General features: G+C 36.7%; 1 protein-coding gene across 10 annotated transcripts in view; it reads right to left on the bottom strand.

Moving 5' to 3' along the window:
- The window catches only part of ROBO1 (roundabout guidance receptor 1), a 1,295,994-nt gene that overhangs the window by 24,730 nt on the left and 1,252,462 nt on the right, over positions 1-18,802 (bottom strand). For 6 of the 10 annotated variants that reach the window (XM_059885533.1, XM_059885531.1, XM_059885529.1 and 3 more), the window contains 4 exons: positions 16,509-16,844; positions 14,253-14,360; positions 11,298-11,442; positions 8,130-8,378 (listed from right to left, as the gene is read on the bottom strand). In XM_059885533.1, coding sequence (XP_059741516.1) covers positions 8,130-8,378; positions 11,298-11,442; positions 14,253-14,360; positions 16,509-16,844 — 838 coding nt within the window. The remainder of the gene's footprint in view (positions 1-8,129; positions 8,379-11,297; positions 11,443-14,252; positions 14,361-16,508; positions 16,845-18,802) is intronic. The other 4 variants (XM_059885537.1, XM_059885536.1, XM_059885552.1 and 1 more) reach the window with 1 other exon arrangement.

Below are 18,802 nucleotides of genomic sequence, written 5' to 3' on the forward strand. Positions count from 1 at the left end.
AAGATATGGTAAATATATATAATGCAATATTCCTCAGGCATAAAAGTGAATGAAGTTGGAACATTTGTAGAGATGTGGATGGATCCAGAGTCTGTCATACAGAGTCAAGTAAGTCAGAAAGATAAAAATATTATATATTAATGCATATACACGAAATCTAGGAAAATGGTACAGCAGAATGATTTGCAGGGCAGGGATAGAGATGCATATGTAGAGAACAGACGTGGACGCAGTGGGGTGAGGGGAGAGTGGCATGAATTGGGAGAACAGCATAGATACATTTATACTACCAGGTGTAAAGAGCTAGTGGGAAGCTGCTGTATAGCACAGAGACCTCAGCTTGGTGCTCTGGCATGCCCAAGAGGGGTGCACTGGGGGTGGAGGAGGGAGGCTCAAGCAGGAGGGGATATATGTATACACATGGCTGATTCACTTTAGTGTACCGCAGAAACTAACAGAACATTGTAAAGTAATTATACTCCAGTAATATTAAAACAAAACAACAAAAGAAAAACAAGCCTGCCAGTCTAAGCACTAGTGCAGGAGGGTAGGTGAGATTAGGGTTTAGTGTTCTCTGGTGCCCTTATGGCTTGGGAGACCAGCAGAGATAGAGTATGAATGCCACTGACTGGTAGTCTACCTGAAGATGTGGCTAAATTGTTCAAGGACTACACACGTCTATAGATGTTGTCCAGGATAGAGTGATTCATCAATGGAAGCTGGTGCCAGCCCCCTTCCCTCACCATCCTTATGATACTCATAGAGCAAGATGAGACAGAACAGTCATTAGGGCTGACCAAGAAGAAGACTGGATCCTTGTCCACTTTACTCTTTTTATGTACCCTCATCCTTACCTGAGCACTTAAGAGAATTGACTGGGAAGAGCAAGACAGAAAGTGATTAAAAACGGAACACACTACTTATTCCATGTTATCATGGCTACAGACATGTTCAGTCTGCAAAAAAATCTGGAAGTGTGTCATTACAGTTTTAAAATTAATAAGATCGAGTAATATATTAAAAGAAAGCATACAAACAAACCCATATAGTTTCTGGTCAAGATCTAATTTGCAGACCTGCTACAGAGAGAAAAAGGGAAGTTCAGTATAGCACAGTGGTTAGGGTGGCATGATAGTTATTTGAAGAAAAAAGTTTAGTGCTTTTTATTCCAATGAACTGAGACACTTCAATAAACATGTTTTATTAACACAAATAGAAAGCATTAAAAATGAAGGATTACGAAAAAATATTATAATTAACTAATTGGTTGAGCACCTACTTTCCAGCTAAGTATTACACAATGTTAGCTTATTTAATTCTCACAACAGCATTCCAGGGTATTTATGTTATTATTGTTTTAACAGATGAGGATATTGAAATTCAGAGGAATTAAAGACCTTGCCAACGTTCCCATGACTAGTATGCATAAAATTTAGAATTTAATCTCACATTCCATTTCCAAGGCGATGGCCTTTCCTCTAGGTACGGTGTTATTATACATATATATTCACATATACAGGCTTCCCTGGTGGTGTGAGTGGTAAAGAACCCACCCACCTGCCAATGCAGGAGATGTAAGAGATGTGGGTTCGATCTCTGGGTCAGGAAGATCCCCTGGAGGAGGGCACTACAACCCACTCCAGTATTCTTGCCTGGAGAGTCCCATGCATAGGAGGGTTACAATGAGTTGGACACGACTGACGTGACGTAGTACACATACACGCATGCACATATACACAGATGTACGTACATATGTAACATATTGATATATACATATACACAGTTGTTTAGTAAAATGTGTTATTTTTCTTCATTTCTGGGTGGTTTCTAACGCATCTGTGTGTGGCACTAGAAGAAATATGAACAATGTACCAAAGCTGAAGTTATTTAAGAGATTAAAATGGATAATTGCTTCAATATGGAGTATGTTATACACACAGGAGGAAAACCTTTGTTTAATTTGGATTGCAATAAAATACCATACTTAAAAGTCAATTTACAGCCTTTGTCAGCAGGCACATCCAAAATACCACAAGAAACTTCTTTTTTTAAATACGTGTAAGACTTTTTAGCACAAAAGGAGCTATTTTGACCATCTATGAAGGGATATAGGACAGCCAACTTCACAATGAAAAGATGTCAGCATTGTTGTATGTGGATAAGTCACATTATGTGAAGCCAAAACATCTTCATGTTAAATGAGGACTGGCTTTTAACTACCAACACCCTGGGCAAATGCTGGGGAAAGACAGAAAATTTTATTCAAACCATCTGTAAATAAGGCAAGCCCAGGGAACGTGTGATAAACATGTCCAGTTTGAAATATGTAATATATTCTATTTGAAACCAAAAAGCTATTTCAAGATGCAGTACTCAGGTGGGACCTGCCACAAATAAACCTCAACTCCCCTCAATTTTTCCCTCTGCGGGGTTTCAGTGTCTTCTGAAATAATGTACAAGTATATGACTGCGAATCTCAATACTCTAGGCTCCTGCAAAAATGATGCCTTCATAAACATGTTCAAGAGAAGAAGAGAATAATTCCATTAATTTATGAAAGCAGGTATCTATATAGTTTACCATAAACCATTTGCCAGGCAAAAGATGAAAGGGAGAAAATACGTACCTTCGATTTTTTGCTAAAACTGGTATAGCTTTAATATTTTGTAGGATTAACTATTCCCCAGTTTTTAACAGACAAGATATTTACTTTTCCTTGACTTGTTTTCCTTCCAACTATATCATACTCAGTTCATCTATACTAATAAGATGTCAGTGAATTTCCTATTCCATAACTACAGTAAACCCAATAGTATCAGATACTTTTGAAAACAATATATGCAAATACATTTAATTATATTATTTTCATAGGCTGAAAAGAGAGATGAAAGATTACTATTATGTTAGTTTAGTTTATCTAGTTTTAGACAAAAATGGAATACCTTAGAAGCTCATTAGAATGTCAAAACTGTATTATCTACAATAATGCTAGTATGAAATACTTATCTAATTAAATATTGCAGTTATATGGTTTTAGCTCAGTAATTTCTTATTCATGTACATTACACTATTTATAATGTCCATAATCAATAAACATAAAAGTAAAGTATGTATTCATTCTTTAAACATTTATTCTGTATCAACTATGGTGAAGAAACTTCTAGGTTCAAGACTAAAGGAATCACAAGAAATAAGACCTTAGGTAATGGTTTACAGTTTGCACTTTAATACAGAAATATTCAATTTTAAGGCACTCACATTTAATAAACTAACTATGCCACCAGGCCATGGCAGACTGTATTTTACAAAGATGTTCATAACAGTATCTTCTATCCACAATGGTCTTCTGGGATGAGAATTAGCCATCCCTTTGTCAAGAGTGGGAGTTTAGTTCTATGTCCTGAATCTGGGTGGATCCCACAACTGCTCTGACCATAGAATATGGCAGAAGTCAGACTGTGCCAGTTCTGAATGTAGCTCTTAACTGGCCTGGCAACTTCTTTTCCCTGACTTATAAGTAGGCTGCTGCCATGAAAGAAGTGCCACTCCCCTGAGATCCCCGTGTTATGAGAAGCCTGGGCTATGGTGGGGAGACCCTGGAAGATGAGACTGCATGTGGAGAGAGAGGCCATGGAACTCTGAGATGGCAGACATAGAGTGAAAAATCTAACTTGGAAGTAGATCTTGCAGCCCCAAAGACCAGAAGAGGCCATGTGGGTTGGTGATGAATTACCCAGTTGAATCCTTTCAGAATTTCTGACTTGTGGATTGCAAGTAAAAGAAAATGGGTTTTAGGTGATGACATTTTAGTGTTGTTCATAGGCAGCACTAGAAACAGGACTCAGGCACTATGCTAGAAATTCAATTAAATAAAACAGACATAATCCTTGACTAAAGGGACTTATAGTCTAGTGGAGGAGACAAACAGTTAATTAAACATGCTGTGATAATGCAGTTTTCTCCAAGCTCCAGGATAGAAGATATCTAGGGCACTGTGGGAACATGTAGAATTGGCTCCAACTTAGAGCTGGGGCATCAGGGAAAGACTGTCTGGAGAGTATCTTCCATTTAATCTTGGATGGAAAGGATACACAAGTATTAGCTCCATAAAGACAGGGGATAATGGTGTCCCAGGAAGATGAGATGGCCAGTGGAAAGACCTCAACATGGCTGAGAGTGCTGGGTGTTCCAGCACTTGACTCTTTGGAAATCTGGAGTAAAGGCAACGGCCACAGCGAGGAGGGGAGTGAAAATGGCTAAGCATGGGGAGGCACGCAGGGGTCAGATCACAAAGAGCCTTGATTGCTCCATTAAGGAATTTTGCCTTTATTCTAAGGGAAATGAGAGGTCACTCAGAGATTTTAAGCAGTGGAGCGACTTGATCAGTGTTGCATTTTAGGAAAATACCTCGGCACCGTCTGCAGCAAGACGATTAGGATGAAGAAAGGGCAGGGCTAAAGGCAACAAGACCACTTATGGACCATTACCGGAATACAGACCAGAGAAAATGGCTGGAGGAAGTAGGAAAGTGCCTTTATGGCTGGAGATATGTGCATTGCTCGGTGTGATCATCAAGCAGTAAAAATCTGCAGGAACGGGTACTTGGCTATAAGGGTCTGATTCTTTGGAATGAACTTTATAGAGAAATAACTATCTGTCTTTAATGAATGTATCATTAGTGGAGTGACAAGAAACAGAAGTCATCTACTAAATGGGCAGGTTTCCGAATAGGCTAAGGGTTTGAGAAGAGGCTTGACTCAAAGACTTCAGTACAGATGGGGATTACAGGATCATGTATACTCTCAAAAAACTAGACATGACTCATATGTCTAATATTGAGGAATTCTTAAAATAAATAATAGTACTCATTTGTTTAAGGTGAATATCTAAATAGTCATTGGCATGGAAAAATTCACTTTTCAGTGAAAACCAGTACTTTATAAGATTATGTTGGCAAATGTATCATCACATCACAAATTCAAAGCAATGTGAGATTATACAAAGATGAAGGTCAGAACAGGTCTTTACTGAGGACTTAGCAGTGACAATTTCTGACTGCAGAGATCCGTGGTGCTTTTGTATTTTCACTTTATCTGTATTTCCAAAAATTTCTAGGGTCAACACGCAGGATACACCTTCAACATAGAAGAGCAGTAACAGTTTTTTGTTTAATGGGCTTTCATCTACTTCTTTTTCAAAAATATTTTCAGGCAAATTAAACATTGTATTATTTTTTCATTTTTTTTCCCCGTGCTGCACAGCACGTGGGATTTTAGTTCCCCAGCCAGGGATTGAACCTGTGCCCCCTGCCTTGGAAGCACGGAGTCTCAGCACTGGACCACCAGGGAAGTCCCATGGGCTTTCATCTACTTCTTCTTAGTGCCCAGGGTTATTTCCAGCAGCAATCCTGGAGATAGGATTCTTAATACCTTCATAGACTGAAAGTCATACCTTTTAAAACAGGCTGAATGTAGTCAAAGAGGATTTTGGGTACAGATACCCAGTGCATTTCCCAAGTATACACGTTCACCTTGAATTCACTCCCCTAAAACAGTAGCAAGTAAATCAACTTCACATTCTCCTCTAGTAAAAGATTCCGTTTATCAGATTTTTACTGAAGAAAGCTTTGTGGAACTTGATGACGGGAACAGGACATAAGCATTGCTCTCAAAGAGCTTTTGACTTAAACAGGGAAAGAGACACAAATCACCAGCGCTAATGCAACATGAAAACCTGATTACTGTGTTAGCAGAGTGGCGAGCAGACCATGATGAAAAGTAAAGAACACGATGAGTAGATTTTTGCCAGAAACAAGAAAGTTGCACAGGTGGTACATCTGAACAGAGCTTGGAAAGATGAGAAATGCTGGCCAGGCCATCAAGAGAAATAGCATGTACCAAGACACCTGTGCTCAGTGAGGACACTGAGGATTTTGGTGACAGTCATGGCCCCCACCGCTAGCTCCAGTACTGCCTTCTGTGGGCTGGTTCCTGGCATTGCTGACAAGGTTTTGGTGAGTTCAAGGCAAATTCAGGGAATTTCAAACAGACTAATTAGAAAAGTGGATGTGTGGAAGTATTGGGAGGGAAGAGGTAAGTAAAGGAAAAAGGACTGTAAAAGGTATTAAAACAGGGCTAAATAGTTAAGACTTGACTCTGAATGTGGAATAACATTACTAGACTGGTGGGTAAAGAAAAACAATGTGGACAGTAGACAGAGAAGGTGAGGTAAGTGGTGATCAATGCAGGGATACAACCGTATTTAAAGGGACCAGGACTGAGGGCCTGCCTTAGGGGCTCTAGGAAAGGAAACGTAGGAACAAAATCAAGAGTATTTTGGAGTTAGAAATGAAGGGACTTGGTGAATAATTTAATTGGGGGAATGGTAGTAAGATAATAGAAAAAATTAAGAGAAGGCTTTATATTGATGATTCAGCGGTTACTTTCTGAAGCCTGATAGAAGCAAATGGTATAAGCCGGCATTCAGAGGACTGAGGTGTGAATAAGAATTAGGAAAGTGACCAAAGAATCTTACAGAGTAGGAGAGACCAAGAGCAGCATAAAAAAGGGGAGGCTAAAGGAAGTTTAAAAGGTAATAGGGTTAACTATAAGGAGAAAGGATTGAATCAAGAGGAAAAGGCTGAAAAGGCAAGATAGATAAGCTGATTTTTGATTGCGATCAAGAAAGGTGAAGAGGTTGACCTAAGGAAAACAAGAAGCGCTTTCCAGGAAGAAGATACTGGGTACCATTTGTAACACAGAGGAGGATGCTAAGGAAATAGGTAATTTGAAAGAATGAGAAAAGAATGTTGAGATATTTCAGAGCTAACAGCCTCTATTAGCATCTCATTTTCTCTGAATAAGAGTGGCAGCAGAGATGGTTGTGACCTTAATAGGGAAAAGAGATGTCTTATTTGTTCTCAATCTTCCTGAAGTTCCATGGGTTAATAACATTAAATTTAAATGTCTGGCAATCCAACTTCCCCCTTGTCACGCAGAAGAAAATTTAACTACTTCCTTCATTTTACAGAGTATATCAGTTAAATTTGGTAATAACCTCTTACTGATAGAATAGTTCAAAGCACTGCAAATTCTGTTTTGATCTACAGAATTCAAGCAGCATAAACCAGAACTTGTTATTCATTCAAGAATATTGAGGGGAGATCTTCTGAGGCAAATAATATACTCAGTTTCAAATGAAATTAGGGATACAGAAAATAATATATATATATAATGTGTCAAGGACAATAAAATACTACAAACAAAATCATCAACAATGAGAGAAGTGCTGACATGATGCAGTAATAGTTTTTATGTGGTAGAAATGACAAGTGAAGGATTTGTGCATAAACGTGCTGGTTGGCAATGCTGAATACATAGGTTAAAAAATCTAAGACACACACACAAAGCTGATTTTTGATCATGATCAAGAAAGGTAAAGAGGTTGACCATTTCAAAAGAACAAAGAAGAGTTTGCCAGGAGGAAGATACTGGGTACCATTTGTAACACAGAGGAGGATGTTGAGGAAATAGGTAATTTGAAAAGTAATGTGAAACATACTATTAGTAGCTTAGACAAAAGGACTGTAAGCTAACTTAATCTCAACCAAAGTAAAGATACCTGAAGTCAATACAAAATGAATATACCAAATTCATCCTGTAACGTTATAGCTTTTAAAGAACAAATCACTCTGCAGTCTGAATTTGCAAAGACTGGAGGAAAATCTCTCCTTCACAGACTAAAGATATGGCATGGCCACGCATAAAGAAAACTAAAATATAAAACCACCCGTCGTCAATAAGATGTTATAAGATAAAAAAAAAATGATTAGCAACCCATATATTTACTACATGGTATCCATGTGTTTATGAATGCAATTATCCTAAGTGGGTGAGAATTAAGGCACATTATTTTATGGTTGCAAGTTCACTGGGATCAATTAATCTAATGTTATGATCAACAATATTACTTGATATGCTAATTACCAGGGAGGGCTTCCTCTGTGATGATACTGGAAAAAAAAGGCCCACGTGACCTGAAAAGTACTTCGGGTAAGAGCATTCTGTAAATGCCACTTACGAGTGGAAATGAGCCAATCTGTTAGTGAAGAAGCCGAATGACCCCCGTACCTCCTGTCAGGCTGGTGCTGCCCATGGCCCACCTCCTCGGGACAATCCTGTAACATGGGCTGGAGTTCTTCCTGTGGAGAGGGCGTGAGAGTGGCGGTGGATTGATGGCTGTAAGACACGGCAGCCGGAGAAGAGGCGGCTCCCCGCACAGGGGGAGTGGGACCTCGTTCATCTTCCTCCTCTTCTAGTTCACCTTGTTGCAGATACATCCGTGCTGGGGGCACGGGGCATGGCATTTCTTGGTCATAGCTAGAACAAATCATAAGGACGCTTAGACTCACTTCAGGTTATTCCAATGAACTATCTGTAGAGTTAGTGAAATAGTATTGAATTGCTTTTGAAATCTGCATGTTCAGGCCACCTTCAGAAGGTACTGTTGGGACTCCCCTGGTGGCCCAGTGGTTAAGAACTCACCTGCCAATGTAGGGGACACAGGTTCAATCCCTGGTCTGGGAAGATCCCACATGCTGCTGGGCAATTGAGCTCGTGTGCCACAACTACTGAGCCTGTGTGCTGGAGCTACTGAAGCCCCTGCACCTAGAGTCTATGATGCTCAACAAGAGCAGTCACCACAGTGAGAAGCCCACGTACCACGACTAGAGGGCAGGCCCTGCTCCCCGCAACAGGAGAAAGCCCACACACAGCAACAAAGACCCAGTCCAGCCATGAATAAATAAATAAATAAGAATTTCCAAAAAAAGAGCTTTTTTTTTTTTTTTTAATAGTTCACTGTCATAAAGATGTGTGTGTTGCTATAGATAACAAAGTTTTCTCCATGGGATTACAATTCAGTTGGCTCATCATAGGCTCTGAGAAGTCAGGCAATAAAGAAATCTAACAAAGTTTAATTTAGTAAACCCCAAATGTGTTTGATCTCTTCAATCCCTCCAATTCAACATGATCTCTAAAGGACTATTCAGGATGGTCTTGAAAATAACCCAAAGACAATATGCTAAATTCTGAGAAAAATTACTCTTGAAAATCCCTCTGGAGGTAGATACATTGAAGATCAACTTATTAGCCCAATACAATCTACTTTTCCTCTAAAATCATAATAGATGATTTTAAACCAAATCATAAAATAGATGATTTTAAACCAAACTATTTCTTTGGTTGGGCACAAAATATAGTATAGTTCGCTTGCATTTAGGATGGTGAATGAAAAACACAATAAATAAAATAATCAACAAACTATAAAATGTCCCCTCTCCTCCATAGCTAGAGCTATGTGGAAGCTCTAAATGAATCTGGCGAACATTTGTTCCTTTCTCTTTTATCTCAGGGTACAGAATTACTAGTTAGAATGGCAGTAACTTGATGCATTATATAAATTGTGTTCATGTTACCCTTCTATCTTATTTATTCTCTACCTTGTTTACCAGAACTCAGGAAAGTTGATGCTCATATAACATGATTTCTTTGTACCTTTATATCTTCTTTTAATGAACAAATCCCACTATCTGTGACACTTCCTCCTGTGTTTCCTATGTCTCTTGTACTCCTTTTGACATTCCTCTCTTCTACCTTAAACTGTTCCCCAGTTCATTCATACTCTACTTCTAAAAATCTCTAGAATTTATACCTTTTTCTCCATCCTCACGTTGCTTTTTACTATAATGAGCACCACTTTCCGGTTAGTCACCTGTTTTAGGGTAATAAGTGGCTCTTTAGTTGCCTACAGAATAAAATATGAGGACCTAAACAACACAGTCAAGTATCTGTATAATCTGGCAAGAATACTGGAGTTGCTTGCCATTTTCTGCTCCTGGGGATTGTCCTGACCCAGGGATCAAATCCAGGTCTCCTGTACTAGTAGGCAGATTGTTTACTGACTGAGCCACCAGGGGGCCCTCATGATGGTGAGTTCCCTGGTAAAAATGACCCCCAGGTGTACTTCTTTAGGACTGTCTGGGGTTCCCAAGGGCAAAAAGGCTATAATGTGCCTCAATGGAGAAAATATGTGAATTAGATAAGCTTTGCTCAGGAATGACTTACAGTGCTATTGGCTGTGAATTCAATGTTAATGAATCAACAATATATATTAAATAAGGTGTCTTTAAACAAAAAACATATACAAGAAGGTATGTATGGATCTCCATTTCCATCTCCAGGGATCTTTCTTATCCAGGGATTGAACACAGGTCTCCTGCACTGCAGGCAGGTTCTTTACCACCTGAGCCACCAGGGAAGCTCTTTGTATGGATGGACTGACCAAGATGTAACCAGAGCTTAAAGGAACCTAACCTTGCATTTTTCTGAGGATCAATGGTTCAGTATTTGCGAATTCAGTGATTAGAAAATAAAAGTAAAGAGACTTTGTTTCCTGTCATACTTGGAACTCTAAAACTGTTTTTCGTTTTGTTTTTGTGGAGAATGAAAGAACAATGTCTTCATTTCAATAGCAGTCTTTAGAAAGACTATTTTCAGGCCGATTTTGCATTTTCTGTGTTAATTCTCTACATCAAAGGAGCTCTCTTCCACTGATCAGCCGAGTGAAGCTGCTGTTTTTGTTTTGTTGGGTGGTACCACATCTAGTTCTACAGACCCTGGAGTGAGGAAGAAGCATGCTAACTCTCTAATTGCTGTCCTGTGGGTTCTTTACACTCGTTAAATCTGTGAGAAACAATTCAGCAAAGTTTAAACTTCTACAGTTTTCAGCAGAATGTGATAATATCTGAGAGCAAACAGTTTTCAGGATGCTGGAGCTGTGGTATAAATCCATACACTTAATTTATGAAAATTCAGAGATATACAACAGAAGTTTTGATATTTGAAAAATACAAAATCAAATATAGTGATATATAAGTGATCTCATATATAGTCATGACCATGTATGTTAAATATATGTATATAATTTAAAATACTTATAAATATGTAAACTGTGCGTGTGTGTGTATGGTGAATGGGGGTGTGTGTGTGTGTGTGTATGTACTCATGACTCATGATTCTGAGTTCCAAAAGAAGCTTCTAAGATATGAATTCCTTTTGTTGTTGCAAAGCTGAGGAGGGTTTCTAAGTTGTCCTGACCCATCAATATTGTTTTATTCAGAGAAAATGTCCATGGACCTTAAGAATCAGTCTCCCTGGTTGATTTAGTTTAGTAATTACTTAATATTGGTTTAGGGAATCCTATTGCTCCACTTACATCTGCCCTAAAATCCCTCTTACCTTTCATCTACAGAGATGCTGTACTCTTCACTGTTGCTATGAGGAGGAGGATGTGCTGGGGGAGGGGGCAGTAGGTCTGCCCAGTTCATGCCACCTTGCTTTGGCACTTTGGGTGTCCTTGCCCCTTTCTTGTGCCCTTGACTCCCTTGAAAAGAAACAAAAGACAATTTTTATTTCTGAATTTTAAGCCCTTTCTATTATCCACAGATTAATAATCCACATATTATTAATAATCCACAGATTATGTTCTGTAAATATGATCTTATAATTCATATACAGAGGTAAACACACTTTTCTTCTTAAATTTTAAACAGAACTTTGTACAAAAGAAAATGCAGAATACTGACAAGTTTAACTGCAAAATAAATAGTGAACGAGCAATAAAACCATAAATGAATTTTTATAAGTCATATCATTAATAGTGATCTTCTTACAGCAATTAATTGCATTATGGATTATCATCTAAAACAAATGAGCTGTAGACATACTTTCTGAAGTGCCTTTCTATTATTTAATTGCTGGAACCTAAAATACAATATGATACAGATACGATCTATTACATTTCCACTGTTGCATTAAATTACCGAGTATATATAATTTGTACTTGTCCACTGAAACGTTTTAGGCACAATGAAATTACTAGTTTTTGTCAGAAAGACAGGTGCAGATGAAAATAATTGCTGGAAGAACTAATATATCTAACAACAAAAGAAGCAGAAAAATGGTTTTTAAAAAGGAGCCGAAGTGTTTTTAGCCACTGTTTCTATAAAATTATGGCTTAGAGTGAAATAATGTTGCTTGAACATTGTTAGAAGTTTAAAATAGCTCAATTATTCAAGTTGCCCAACATTCTGGTATTAGATTTGGTATATTCTTTAAACATAGGTAGCTGCACATTTTGGTATATTCATTTTAAAATAATGTTAGGTCAAAAGATATTTGGAGATAAAATGGTCATTATCCTCCTCCTCCAATAGGATATATTCTACATTCTTACGTAAATTACAGACAATGAGTATATTTTTCTTATATGATTCCTTAAATTCAGTGAATTGTCTTTTTTTTTTTAAAAAAAAACAAACAAAACCCTTTCTGAAACAGCTCCAGTTCACATGGTACATGAAACAGGTCTGAATATATTCAATGAGACTTATTTTTTTAAGTCCCTTGGGAATTTTGAAATGACAGTGTTTGTGAGGCCACACGTCTTGCACTGGTCTGTTACTGCACCAAGTGTGGGCTGAGGGACAGGCTGTTACTTATAAATTATGATGGCCTGGCTTCTGCCTGTTTTCTCTCTGCCTCCGCTCACCTGTCTGTCTTGGAGTGGCTATGCGTGTACTGAGGAGTTGACTGTACCCACAGCCTTTGTCTTGATTTCCTGGCGCTCATCCACTGTAACAACTCTACCTGTCCTGAAAGGCCTTACACCACAAATCTCGCCTTTACTTCATTTAATTGCCTCATTCTCTCCCCTAATTACCACCAGATTTCACATCATGGGGCCTTTTTACTGCATAGTCACAGAATACTAAATACCAAGTAGCAGCAGAACATCAGGATCTATGTATCGAAACTGAGGGATGGAAAAAGGCAATCGAATAACAACCCAGAATCTTTTTTTTTTTTTTCATTAAGACGTTTTTCTCTTTAAGTGCCTAAGAATTCAAAGAAGAAATGGCATGGGATATCAAATATAAAAACACTTTATATAGTTGTCCAAGAGGACATCTTTGAAAATTTTCTCTTATTTTAAAAATGCTTAATGCTTCTGCCTACTTAGGCAGAAGTGAGAATCCAAATAGCACACTCACCCCTGGAATGTACTAAGTAATAATCTGTGAGTCTAGCTCTTTTCCAGTGTCTTTTTTTATAGTTTAGAGTTTACTTACTTTAAAAAAATATAAAAAGTCATTTGATAAGATTTGTTAAAAACAATCAAACAATACACAGTAAAACAAGAGTAGATCTAAAAAGGTACAGAGCTATTTCTAACCTCCTTAATTCAACTAGGAACAATTTCAATCAGTGACAAAACACAGGCTACAAAATGCCAAATCAGCATGCCTTCATCAAGGCAAGATGGTAAAATGCAAATACCATATTCATTACAGAAGAGGGGTAGAGACATTTGGCTAAAAGCACCTACTGGCAACTTTAATCCAGTTGCTAGGAAGTAATATATCTACCCTCTCCTGGAGAAACAAACTAGAGTCAAGATCAATTGGTTTTGTCCTCATTGTGGTGTGACTTGCCACATGTTCGTTCTAATAATGAACCGCCTTTAATTAGAAAAACAGGGCTTAAGTGCCAGCAAGCTCCCATCTGCAGCCGCTATCAGGAAAACAGCTGGCAAACAGCTGCAACAGCATGGAAACCACAGGGGAGAGGCCGCGGTGTGGCTTCTGAGGCTCGCACACGCTGACATCGGGAGGTTGCTTCACGCGATTTTAGAGCAGGAACTAAGTAAGGGATAGAGAGATCGTTAACTGAGGCAGGTTCCAATTGTAGGTAAATCTTATGATACTATCTCTTGGGCTTTTGAAGAATCAAAAAAGCTACTCAAGTGTGCTGAAGTTTCATATGCTTTAACAGACTACCTTCAAATGGTAACATAGCAGATTAACTGTATGTACAATATTTTTAGTTATGTTTTTGCTGAGATGGAAAAAGTGTTTCAACTGCCTTTAAAGATTCAGTCATGCTTCTGGCTTTAATAGATCTCCTTAAAAAGGAAGAACATAGGAGCCTCAATCTTCGTTACCAAATAGAACATAAAATGGTTCAATGAGTGGACAGTAGTTCACACTGCAGAGACAAGACCTATGCCTGAAAGGTTCAAATCATATAAAGTGATTAGACATGTCATATTTCAGATCATTAGCATTCAAGCTAAAGGAATGTACCATCTCTTTAAAGGAGAGACTGGCCTTCTCCTTGGTTTCCCTTACTTACCTGATGTACTACTTCCCCGGTCTGAACTGTTGTAGGATCCTCCAGTATTCTGGTCATATGACTGGTTGTAAGGGATAGTTGGAGCAATTGTGTCATTTGCACGATAATCTGGACATGTCAGATGGAAAAAAATGTTATACATTTATTTTGGTGCCTCAATCATTTACCAAGGATTAAGCTTTTAAATTATCATATTGATCATTTGCTAAGATGGACATGTGTTTAGGATGAAAGGTCAAGAAAAAAATAAAGATCTTTAAACATGTCTACTTTAAGATATGTAAAATATAAACTCTTTGTGTCTTCTTTACATGAATCAGAGTAAACATAAGTGTGAATGAATCCCACCAGGGACTATTTCTTCTCTTTAAAACACTTATAAATCAGCTAAGGCATAAGTCAGCTTTGCTTGACTTCTTATCTTTAAAAATATGGTAACAAAATAATTTTAATAACAATAAATCGGGAAAATGTCATGTCTGTGAATCATTAAAAAATAATAAAACATAAACCTGAAACTTGCCAGGAAGATTATGTCTAATTAAAAATACAGATAAGAAGACGAAGTATCTCAGTCTTCCACAAATACTTCTGCTTGCTGAGGGAGAGGTGAAAATCCGAGCGAAAAACTCACCCCTGGAATGTACTGAGTAATAATCTATCAGTCTAGCTGCATTCCAGTGTCTTTATTATAGTTTGACATACCAAGTCTGTTTATAAGCAGTATAAACAATTTATCACAGCTCTGAAATATTTGTACAGAGGACTGTCAGACCTTTCCAAAGTCGACAATAAAGCTATGTACTCTGTAGGAATAATATGACAATAGTTTGAATCCCCACTGTAAACTCTCTGATTACAGAACCTCTCCTATTCATCTTTGCCATGAACTCACATATTATGCTAAGTGAAAAAAGTCACATGGAGAAAGACAAATATTGCATGATATCACTTATAGTTGGAATCTAAAAAATTCAACAAGCTAGTGAATATAACAAAAAGAAGAAGATTCACAGATACAGAGAAGAAACTAGTGGTTATCAGCAGGGAGAAGAAAAGGGGAGGGGCATACAGGTAAGGGACTAACGGCTGTATTATATATAAAATAAGCTACAAGGATATACTGTTCAACACAAGGAATGTAGCCAGTATTTTATAACTATAAATGGAGTGTAACCTTTAAAAATTGTGAATGACTACATTGTACACCTGTAACTGCTGTAAGAATGTATCTCAACTATATTTCAAGAAAAAAATGGTTAGAAAATATCTATTGAATTGGGTTATTATACCAATCAAATGTTTTCTTAAACTGGGAATAAAGCAAGATGAGTGACTTATTAAAGTAAAACATATAATACTATCTCTTGGTAATTTCCAACTGTAATACATTTAGCTTTGAACTCAAGCTTAAAAAAAAAGGAAATCTGTATTTCTAATTATCTGCAATTAAATGTATCCTTTACCTGGACACTCATACAAACTGTCCTGACTTATTCAAATTAGAGCATTCCTTTTATTTCTAGAGGTATAATTTTGTAAATCATGTTATTAAAGCAGTAACCTAAAGGAACTACAAGAAAATCAAATACCTATCCCTTCCAACTCACCCATTTACAATAGAGAAACATTCCCCTCAGGCCATAAAATACTATTCTGCAGCTATAAGTTAACACTGAACTCAATTTACTTTAGGTTCTACCCTGACAGACTTCAATCAGGTCAAAGAAATTTAGGGTCTAAAATCATACATTGCAGCAGTCTTAGTAACCACAAGAGGTAGGAGAAATATAAAAAATTGAACCACTTCTCCAGTTCAAGCCTAATTATTTTTTTTCAGTTTGATATAAAAATGCCACTCATTTATATGACCATGTAGAAGCAATTATCTTCCATTCTCGAGTGGAAAGAATGGGAGAGTCTATTTATTTAAAAGGTGAGGTATTGTGACGGCTGTACATCTGCCTTATGAATAAAAGATTCTGTCTGGAGCAATCCCTCACCTACGATTAAATTTAAATTAATCTCAAAACCATTTGGAAATACTTATATATTATTATAAAATCAATTTTCCAAGGTTATTGTTGTGCTAATTAACTTTTTGACACTGGAAATTTTGAAACCAAAGAAATCAGAAAACCTTAGTGACAAAAGACAGATTTCACTCACAAGTTCCAGACAAGCTTTGGCATGTACTGCTGAAAGGTTAAGGAAGCCAATACAGAAGATGGTGGGAATAAAGGCAAGTCTCTTTACCTTTGTTCAGTTTGTTTTGCTCCATGATGTTATACTGAATTGGTGCCACTTCCTGTTTCTGCTGTCCGGGTGGCTTCCAGTGCTTCTCGCCAGAGTCTCCACTGCCATTGTTCATGTTGTTGCTGAGGTTTGACTGGATGAGCTGGGTGGTGGCATAAGGGGTGGGCTGCCCTGATGGATTGACAAAACGCCCATCCTTCAGATTTGGGCTATTGAAGGTTTTCATCTCATTGATTTTGTTACTAAGGTCCACATCACCATAAACAGTTGACTCAGGGAGCATCAGATTTGTTTGTTTGTTATCCAGTTGGTTGTTATAATTTGCTATACAATCAGCTATGTGCAATGGAGAGGAAAAGGAAAAAGTCATTCTGCATGGTTATTCGTTTTAAATTTCCTTGTAAGAAGCTTTGTGAGTCACAGTATTATTGTTATATAAAGTATAAATGGGCTTAAATACTATGAGTAAAAAGGACCAAGTATTCTTATGTCCTTTCTAAAGAACAGAATTAAATGTTCTTTCAAAAAAAAAAAAATTGAGGGAGTAAGAGAGGATATATAATTTATATGGAGACTAAATAATTCTGAACTTCAGTTAGTGTTATGTAGTTTATAAATAATGAACTCAATTTAAGTAATTTTCCTTTAACAATCACATTAATGGGAAATGCACTAAGAGAATATATACATGAATATCTTTATGTGCCAAGTTTAAATTTTCTAATCTGGAGTTACTGAACTATTTGAAATTACTAGCTAGCTGTTGAAGCAACAGAACAAGGCTAATATGTTAAGAGTGCAGACCTTCCCCCTCCCCCAAAAAACTTCTGCCTTCAGATCAAATAACTTGAGATTTCAATATTGTACAAAATACCTGTATTCAAAAAAATGAGGAACAGAAGAAAAGTGATAGTAAACTATACTCAGGAGAATTTTATTAGTTTTTTCCTTTGGTCACACAAGATAATCATTATCAAGAAAAGCTATTATATAGTCATTTTGCATGGTTTCATAATGATACCTCAAGATATATAAAATGACAATAATGATGGCCAAATGAATCACAGTAGCCAGGGCAATTTAATCAAATAACACCTGTAATAATCTAATATTTCAATTTCACTCTAATTTTTCCTTCATTTAAATATTTAAGAGTGAAATAAGTTATATATATATATATATATATAAATACTTAAGGTCTGCATTTGAAAATATTAAAATAGCAGAAAGAACTAAAATCATTTAAAACTAAAATATTATTTAAATAAAAATTTAGTTAAGTTATAATAATAAAAATACCACTATTTTATTCATAGTGGCTGCAGCATTAACAAGTTCACCTTGAGGATGAGTTTTCAACTAAATATCATAAGAATTGATGAATTAACATGGCTACTACTTAAGATGTAAAAATGAATATAGTTTTAAGAAAAATTTGCAACTTCTCTATCCTACTGAATTCAATTACTTTGTATTTTAACAACAAATGATCAGGGATCAGAGGTATTTAATTAATCTGGCTTTTAGTAATTTTATTTCTAATTTTTAGGTATTAAGCTTCATGTAAGAGTTGTTAAAATATTTTTAATGGCAATATAGTTTTGGTAATCTCATTTTTTTTGCCAATATTTCCATATAAGTGCTATCATATGGAAATGAACATGTTCTATTTTGCACTGTCTAATACAATAGCCACATGTGGCTACTGAGCACTCAAAATGTGGCTAGTGCATATGAGGAACTGGATTTTAAATGGTATTTTATTTAATTTAAATAGCCACCTGAAGCCAGAGGCTACCATGCTGGATAACTCAGCTCTTCATATTAATTTACAAAAATGTTGTCATTTTCTTGTCTTATTGGCCTCAGCGTAATCTTTCTTTTACTTATAATTATGTGAGCACTTCTCTGCCTCGATAACTAGAACACCGACCTCTGAAGAATAGGGACTTGGTCACATGGTTGCATCATTTTCATATCCAAATTCAATGGAGACTATGATTTGTTCTTTATGGTACATCACAATTTTTACTTAAATGCCATATTTTATTTTCCTTTTTCTTAATTCCATGGGTTATTTTTATAGTCATATATTTGGATTCTTCATGACTCTTTCAATATTTCCTATATTGTGAATGCATGCTGAAAGGTTTTTTTTTTAAGAATTATAGTTTTTTTTTATTCTTTTAAATATTGTATACTCTACATCCAAAGTTTACTGTCATGTTTTAGCATGAAATTTTATCAAGTAATTCACCACACATATTTCTGAACCCCAAAGACACAATTAGTAT

Source organism: Bos taurus, chromosome 1 (assembly GCF_002263795.3).
Source record: "Bos taurus isolate L1 Dominette 01449 registration number 42190680 breed Hereford chromosome 1, ARS-UCD2.0, whole genome shotgun sequence".
In the NCBI taxonomy this organism is placed as follows: domain Eukaryota; kingdom Metazoa; phylum Chordata; class Mammalia; order Artiodactyla; family Bovidae; genus Bos; species Bos taurus.